This window comes from Caloenas nicobarica, chromosome 15, assembly GCF_036013445.1.
Source record: "Caloenas nicobarica isolate bCalNic1 chromosome 15, bCalNic1.hap1, whole genome shotgun sequence".
Lineage (NCBI taxonomy): Eukaryota > Metazoa > Chordata > Aves > Columbiformes > Columbidae > Caloenas > Caloenas nicobarica.
Window position 1 is genome coordinate 9,103,124 of NC_088259.1, and position 8,217 is coordinate 9,111,340.

Consider the following 8,217-nt stretch of genomic DNA (forward strand, 5'->3'; position numbering starts at 1 on the left):
AGTGGGGGGACGCAGCGTGACCGGGCAGGTGCCCACAGGCTGTGCCATCTCTCACCTTACCAGGCAGCGTTTTTCCAGCCAAGCTCGTGGTGTGGATCCACCTTTGCAGTTGCCCGAGCAGGGCACTGGCAGTTTTCCATGCACTTTGCTCGGCTCTTCTCCCTCCGTCAGCTCCTTGTCTCGCTTCCAAGAGCAGTTTGAAAAATGCTCGGCTGTAACCAAGCTACGTGGGCCAGACACTCAGCCCCTGCACACTGAGCTGGACGTCACTGCGGGATCTGCCCACGCCACAGGCAGGAGCTGCCTGTTCCACATGCCTGCAGGGTCAGTGGCCTTCCTCCGGTCTGTCACCTCCCTTCATGCCAACAGGGTTATTTTATTTTGCTGCGTGTTGGGTTTATTGCAAAGGGTTGCTGCCAGGTGTGTGGAGAAACAAGGTGATTTTTGCAAACCAGAGCAGGCTTTGCTGGCTGTGCTGGTGGCACATCGGGAGCCGGGTGGCAGCTCCCTGCCCGCGGGAGGGCTGGGAATGTTCCCCTCTTCCTGAGCCCCAGAGAGGCACCAGGACCCTCTGCCACAGCAGGCAGGGGACATCCAGGGGCGTTTTGGCTTTGGCAGCGTGGGCACCTCAGGATGTGCATCCGCGCTGCCCAGCCGGCACCACAGGCTGAACCGGCACCTGTGCCGGGACGTCACCGGCCACCTTCATGCTGTGTGACGCAGCCTGGCACAGAGGAATGCCCCGTGTTTTTCATCCCATGTGAGCGCTGAGCTGCCTTGCAGCATGTCCTCGCCTGGTGCTGACTCAGCGGGAGCAGCCGTGGCACGGAGCCGCTCCAGTGCCGCGCCAGCCGCCGTCCCACCGGGAGAACGGGAGGACGTGGCTGGGGAGGAGGAGGCACAGGGACATTGGGACACCCCCGGCACAATCATTGGGAGAAGCAGCGTGGCAGCTGGGCTGTGCCAGGGAGGCTCCCACGTCGCAGGGCTGATCCAGGTGGGTGGTGGAGGTGGTGCTGGTCCTGTGGCCGTCCCGTACGGCAGCGTGGGCCTGGGTCACCTGGTGTCCGGGACGGCTGCCACCCAGCAGGAGGTGACCCGGCGTGCCGGAGCAAGCCTGGCTGGGCTGCCTGTGCCAGGAGGGAGCAGAGCCAGAGCCACAGCCAGGCATTGCCAGGCATGAGTGGGGCTGTCAGCCCTGGCACTCACATCTCTACGCTCTGGCCAGGGGCATGGGACAACGCCACTGTATTCTTGGGGCTGCTTGGAGGGCAGCTCAGCCCAGCTCAGCTCAGCTCAGCTTGGCTCAGCTCAGCTCAGCTCAGCTTGGCTCAGCTCAGCTCAGCGTGGCCATGCCAGGGCAGGCTCAGCACCGCAGGAATGTGGAACAGCAGGTTGTGCCCAGCCAGGAGAGGGGGAGCCCACACTGGCCATGGCTGGCTGTGCTGGAGGGGCCTGGATCCTTGTCCCTGTGGCCCCAGAGCCATCCCCTCCATGGCTTGGCCCCGGGGCTGAGCCTCTGGCACCAAGCTGAGCTCCAGCGCTGGATGTGAGGACACGTCCCTGCTGCTGGGTTAGCGAGGCTCTTGACCAGCTGCCCCCAGTCTCCGGCAGGAGTGTCTGTGCTGGCACTGGGACCGTCCCCAGCTGTCCCTGTGCCTGGCTGGCCCCCCACAGACACTTTCCAGGTCAGAAGACAGCATGTCCCCCCAGGCAGGGGACAAGGACAGGGACAGCCAGCCTCCCCCAGGCTGCATGCCTGTCACAGTGCATCAGGTCAATGCACCGTGTGCTGGGGTGGCTGCTGTGTGGGGACCCTGTTGGGCTGCAGGGACCCCATTGGGGTGCAGATTTAGGGGGGCTGGGGCTGACACATCGACGCACGTGGGCTGGCAGACGGCACTGCCATGGCTCGGCACGGCTGTTGCATGGTGCTGTGGGTGCTGGGGCTGGTTCCTGACGCTGAGACGGGCCCTGGGTTGCACCCAGGAAGTTGTGTGCGCAGGCGGGCGGCTGACGGTGACGGTGACGGCAGCCTGCTTGGGGCCACCACGGGAGGGAGCAGGGCTGTGGCACCCTGGCCCCCACTGCTGCAGCCGGTGAGTGCCAGGGCTTGCTGTCACCTCCCCGGGGCTCACGCGTTCCCCAAGATGGGGACCCCCAGGAGGGTTCTCAGAGCAACTAGAGGAAGGGGATGGAGAGGGAGGGGGATGTGGGGGCAGGTCAGACCCCACATGTCCCCACTATGCATGCTGAGTACCTCTGTGCACTGGGACCCCTCCAGCTGTGCCCACCCTGGGTGGGGGCTGCAGAGGGGTGCAGGGCTGGTTTGGGCTCCCCCCGTGCTTTGGGTGGGCCGGTGCCTCTGCACGACCGTTGGGGCGGGAGCTCTGCTTGTTGTGGTTGGCGGGGGCCCAAGGACATGGGGTGCCCCCAGCACGGCACCCCACTGGTGCTTTCCAAGTGGCTCAGGGGAGGGAGCGGGGAGACTGGGAGCAGCCCCAGAGCCTGCGAGGGGACGGAGAGCCAAGGTGGGGGCAGGGAGTGCAGCCTCGGATCTCCCAGCTGGGTGGGGTGCTGGGTGAGTGGGGCAGGTGATGCAGCCCCGGGTGCAGACAATGCACCCCTCACTGTTGGCAGTGCTCCCCTGGATGTGGGCAATGCTGCCCTGGGCACTGGCGGTGTGGGCAGAGCATCAGCAAGGGGCACCAGGGCACCGACACCTCTCTGCACCCCAGCCTGGCTCCCCGGGGTGCCCCTTGCCGGGGCGCCCTCCCCACCGGCGCCATTGGCCGGGGTGCAGTTTGAAGCAGGCTTGCTGTGCGGATTGGCTGGGCGACGTTTCAGGGAGGCCACCGCGGAGGCGGAGGCGTGGTCCCTGCCTTCAAATAGGAATCCTGGCGCGGCCAGCGCAGACAGTGCGGCACCGCACAGCCCCGCACAGCCTTTGTCTGCCCGAGGGGCCGGAGTGCAGGCAGGGAGCAGGCAGCACCTGCTAGCCCTCACCACTCACTCCAGCCCCTCTTTGCAGCTGACAGCGTGTGAGCCCCTCGCTGCCCGTGGCGGCCGCCCACCCCGCGCCCTGGTGCCACTGCGGAGGATGCCCATTGAGGCTCTGCAAGCCGGTGACGCCATGAAGGGGGTGATGGTGACGGCGCCCTTCACTTCGGCCATGCCCGTCCGCATCCTTAGCAAGGGCCCCGCGTATTTCCGCCGGCGAGCCGAGCCAGGCGCCGGGAAGCCCAGCGCTGTGGAAAGGCTGGAGGCTGACAAGGCCAAGTACGTGAAGAGCCAGCAGGTCGCCAGCACCAAGCAGGAGCCAGTGAAGCCACCGCTACTCAAGCAGCCCCTCTTCACCCCAGGGGTGCGCCGGGCCGTGCTCACCCCCAGCCGCAGGGCACCCCCGGGGCCGCGCTGCGCTGAGGCCGGTGGCACGAAGACCTCGCTTGACCTGGAGATCCTCAACAACCTCATCAACCTCTGTGACAGCCCCTTGCCCAAAGTAGAGAGCCCACTGGGCCGGGAGCACAAGTGGAGGGTGGAGGCACCGGCGGCACCAGGTGGCAGGGCAGAGGGTGCCAACAAACCACCAGAGAGCCCCGCTGCCACCAAGCCCCCTGGCAACGTAGCTGTGCGGAGAGTGGACGTCCGTCCCTGCGGGGCTCCGCAGGGCCAGGTGACACCGGTGCCCATGTCCCCTGTCCTGGGGGGGCGGCCTGTAACCCCTGCGCAGAGCTCGCCCGCCCGCCCTGAGAGCACCCGCCGGCAGCCGCTGCTGCACCGCTCCAAGTCGGACCTGAGCGACCGGCTCTCGCGGGCCACCGCCGACCTGGAACGCTTCTTCAACTACTGTGGCCTCGATCCCGAAGAGGTGCAGGACATGGGTGCTGAGCGCTTCGCCCGCGCCAGCTCCGACATCGTGTCCCTCAAGTTTCACAGCGTGAGCACGGCCAGCTCGGAGGGCGACCGCTCTCCGCCCAGCGTCGCCACACCGGAGGGGCGGCCGGCCGAGCGCGTCCCCTACGGCATCTCCGTCATCGAGCGCAACGCCCGTGTCATCAAGTGGCTGTACGGGCTGCGTCAGGCCAGGGACCCCCAGCAGGTCTCCAACGTGTAGCAGTGCCATCGTGGTGGCCAGTGCTGGGGACGAGTTGCTCATGAGCAGGAGATACTGGACACGGAGTGCTGGCTGTGCCCTGGGAGGAACAGGGACCTCTCAGCGGTGACAGGACCCTTGAACTCATCTCCCCACTTGCTTCCCTGTCTCCTGGGCCACAGTGGCACCAGCAGAGCCCCGGTGCGGTGGCTGAGCATCCTTCCTGCTGGCTCTTGCTCCACGAGACCCCTGCGCCGGCACTGGGAGCCAGGTCCCCGTAAGCAGGGCAGAGGACATGTGTCCCCCCACATGTACAGCCGGTCCCCAACACCGTCCTCTCGCCTGCTCCTGCAGGACCTCGTGTGTGGTCATCCTGGCTGCGCTGCCAGAGGCTCCTGCCTGCCCTGCCCCTACCAGCACTCCCTGGGACTCCCCCCATACAAGGAGCAGGGACGCAGCTACGCTGCCTGGGGTGGGGGCCATTTCCTGGCAGCCCCCATCTTAATGCTGGTGGTCTGGGGGCAGTGGGGTGTTTTGTGGGAGGCAAACCCGACCCCTCTTTGGGCAGCCCCGGGCTGCTTGTGTGTGAGAGTGTTTGCGAGCGCTTGTGTTCCCTCCCGGTGCCAGCGGGAACACAGCCCCGCCACACCGGGCCCTGCTATTTATGAAGACGATGGTTGTTGGTCTCTTTCTCATTTCTACTGTTTTTCCTGATGTTTTATCTGTAAATAATAATAATGCAACCAGTTGTAGTAAATCTCTGTGCTTTGGAAGCTATGCGGGCTGCTGTCTCTTGAGGTGGTGTGGATTGGGATGGGGCAGGGACTCCCAGGGTGCTGGCACCTTCTGGGGCTCAGCAGGGGCTGGCGGTGCCAAGAGGCGGGTGCCGGCGGGAGCGATGGGTGCTGGTGGGAGTGACGGGGGCTGTGCCGTGGCGTGCCAGCGCGGGGCCCGGCGGGCACGGTAAGGATGGCGGTTGGGTCCGGTAGGTCCCGGCAGAGCTCTGGCCCGTGGGATTCCCCTCTGTGCCACAGCCAGTGCCGTGTCGACCGTGCAGCCCCCCCACCTCCTTGCCCCGCTCCGGCACGGAACTTGGCTGAGTCCTGGCTCCTGTGGGGCTACGAGATGGGGCAGCGATATCAAGACCTCCCAGGTGGGTTGGGGAGGCGCAAGGATGAAAGTGGGTGCAGGGAGTGCTTTGAAGATGAAAAACACCCGTGTGGAATCCCCGGGCAGCCTCGCACGGCACCACAGCCCCTGCCTGTGCCGGTGAGATCCTCCTGCTCCCCACCGTGCTGCTGCATCCCACAGGGGCAGGTGGCTGCTGGGGAAGGTGGCTCAAAAGCCACCAGTGCCTGCAGCCAGGGGACCCCACCAGGACACCAGCCCTGCTGCTGCCTCCCCCAGGCTCCAGCCACGGTGGTGGGGCCATGGCTGCAAACAGCTCCACGTGTGCAGGGACCCAGCCTGCCTGGCATGGGTGCTGCTCAGCAAATGCCACATGCACCGTGGCGGTGACAGGTGGGTGACAAGGTCCAGCCACCTGCCCCAGGGCTGCAGGTTCCATTTTTGAAGGGGCCAGAGCTGCTGCTGCCCCATCCCGCTCCAGCCAGAGCTTCCCCTGGCTCAGGGGCTGCTGGTGAGGGCAGCACTGGGGCTCCCCTGACTGGAGCTTCCATCCAGCACTTGGGGTCCCCAAAAAAGCCCTCATGGGATGAAAGATTTCCCACCCCAGCCTGGCTCCTGCACCATGCACGTCCACTGCCCAGGGTGCAGAATCTGTGCGGCTCCCGCTGGGGCACAGGCAGGTCCGGCTGCCCAGGATGCAGCAGGCAGGACAGCGTGGGCAGGACATGGGGACATCAACCAGCCCACGAGTCAGGCTGACAGAGCAGGCTGGAGAGGAGGCACATACCCACGGGACCCTTAATGACGGCACACGAGGCACCGGCTGCCTCCCCAGGGAGCTGGAAACCAGGGGGTGACGGGGACCCCGGGCACCCACTCGGAGACAGGCTTTGCCCTGGGGGAAGCTCTGCAGGAACCAGATCCTCGCTGGTACTGGGACCGGCTGCGCTGCTGGATTCCTCAGCCTAGTGTGGCGAGGGCTTGGTCTAAATTTGCTGCTCTTGCCAAGGGAGGGGGCCCCCTGCCTCCCTGCCGGGCACAGGGCGGGGCAGCCGGTGTGCACTTAATCCTGGCATCCCTCAACCTGCATGGGTGCCCGAAGCCCTGTGTGCTCGTGTGGGTGTGTGTGATCATGTGCATGTGTGATCTAGTGTGCACGTGTTTGTGTGTGTGCATGTACAAATGTGCATGCATGTTTGTGTGTGTGCATGTCCATGTACATGCATGTCTGTGTGTGCATGCGTGTTCATGTGTGTGCATGCTTGTGTGTCCATGTGTTAATGTGCACATGTGTCCGTGTGCATGTGTGTGCGCACAGAGCTGCAAGGACAAGAGGAGCTGTGTTGCCGGGTCAGGAGCCTTCAGCTGACCCTGCACCCCGGCCGTGCCTGCACGTACCGCTGGCACAGGTGCAGGGAGGTGACACCGGCCCCCAGGAGTGTCCCCGCTCTGCGTATCCCTGTCGCTGTCCGTGGCAGCTGCCTCTCGGCGGCTCCGGTTTCGGTGAGAGCCGCAGCTGAGCCCGTCTGTTATTTCCAGAGAGGAGGGACAGCTGGGGGGGGTGTCCCTCGCCTTCACCCCTCCGTGCTGGGGTCTCCCGTGGGTGCCCCGTGTGCAGGCAGGAGCGCCCAGGGGAGCCCAGCCCAGCCCGGCCCAGCCCCGGGTGGGGCCGCCCCCCCTGGCACGAAGCCCCCGGCCCAGGTGCAGCCGCCGGGGGGGCCGGGGCTGTTGCCGCCTGCAGTGCTGCTCGCTGGGGGCGGGACGAGGCTCCCGGGCAGCCCCCCCCGCCCCTCTATTTTCCATGTTTTAATTATTCCGCACAGCCCCGTTGATGAGCAGCTTCCGGAGGTGCCAGCAGCGTCACGTGCTTTAATCACTGTTAATTAGCGAACGCCTCGGGACCGAGGTGAGGAGGAGGTGTTGGGAGTCTTGTTGCTGCCGTGGGCACAGCTGGTGCCACCACCCTGCCAGCGGGTCCTGCTGTCCCGATGCGGGGACAGCCTGTTCCCGTGTCCCTTGTCCCACCCCGGGCCAGTGGCCCTGTCCACTGGAGCTGGGGGGGGAACAGGGTTGGGTGACAGTGGAGGGTCCCTGAACCCTCTGCTCCTCGGCTCTGCAGGGTCTCTGCCATCACCCACCTAGCAAACCCCTGCTTGGGGCGAGAGGGACCCATTTTTGGGAAGGGGACACTGGGGTACCTGGGTGTCCCAGAGGTTGCCACCACTGCCACGGGTCCCCAGGGCTTCCTGGCACCCAGTGGAACAGGTGACCTGCGGAGCCAGTGGGGCACCCCAGGGGTGAAGGTGCTGAGGGGAGCTGCCACTCGGCTGCAGGTGACCTCTAATGACAATGGGCCCCAGAAGGAGGGGGAGCAGGGACTGCAGACCCACAGAAGGGTGACAGGACAGGCTGTGACTGGCTGTCACCAAGCCCTGCCCTCCTGTGGGCTCACCCATGCACTGAGCTGCCTGAGGCTCAGGGGTCCCCCAGGGGTGCCTGGGGTCCATCTGTCCTGCCCTGTCCTGCAGTCCCTCTACCCGCCAAGCACCAGCTCCTGCTTTTGTCTCCGTTGCTGAAGCTGGGGGACAGGTCCCTGCTTGGGGGCATTGGGGTGCAGGGACCCCTCTGCCTGCTCCTACCTTGTTGATGCTTGGAAAATAAATCTCTCTCAGTACAAAAATAGAAGTGCCTCCAGCCCAAGCTGCAGCAGCCTGGGGGGGCAGTGGTGGGATCCAGCTGCTCCGTGCCCCCCTCTGCCCAGGTGGCTCCCAAAAGTGCCACCGGAGGGGTTTGATGTGTCAATGCAATCCTGGGTGGGGGGTCTTGATCCTGAACCCCACTTCCCCCTCCTGCACCCCTGTCTCCTCCCTCCCCCAGCCCAGCTCAGATCTGCCCCCCCCAGCCCCCTGAACCCTTCCCACCATCTCCCGCCCTCCCAGCTCCATCTCAAACCACAGCCCCCTCCCCAACTATGACCCCCAGCCCCATCCTGC

General features: G+C 65.6%; 1 protein-coding gene across 1 annotated transcript; it reads left to right on the top strand.

Annotated features, from left to right (window-relative positions):
* Nucleotides 1-2,934: 2,934 nt before the first annotated feature.
* On the top strand, nucleotides 2,935-4,801 carry FAM110A (family with sequence similarity 110 member A). The gene has a single exon (XM_065645776.1). The coding sequence runs from the start codon at nucleotides 3,101-3,103 to the stop codon at nucleotides 4,115-4,117; it is 1,017 nt and encodes a 338-aa protein (XP_065501848.1). The 5' UTR covers nucleotides 2,935-3,100; the 3' UTR covers nucleotides 4,118-4,801.
* The last annotated feature ends 3,416 nt before the right edge of the window (nucleotides 4,802-8,217 follow it).

Excerpts from the sequence above, each read along its gene's own strand:
- FAM110A (XM_065645776.1), top strand. The coding sequence starts at position 3,101 with ATGCCCATTGAGGCTCTGCAAGCCGGTGACGCCATGAAGGGGGTGATG.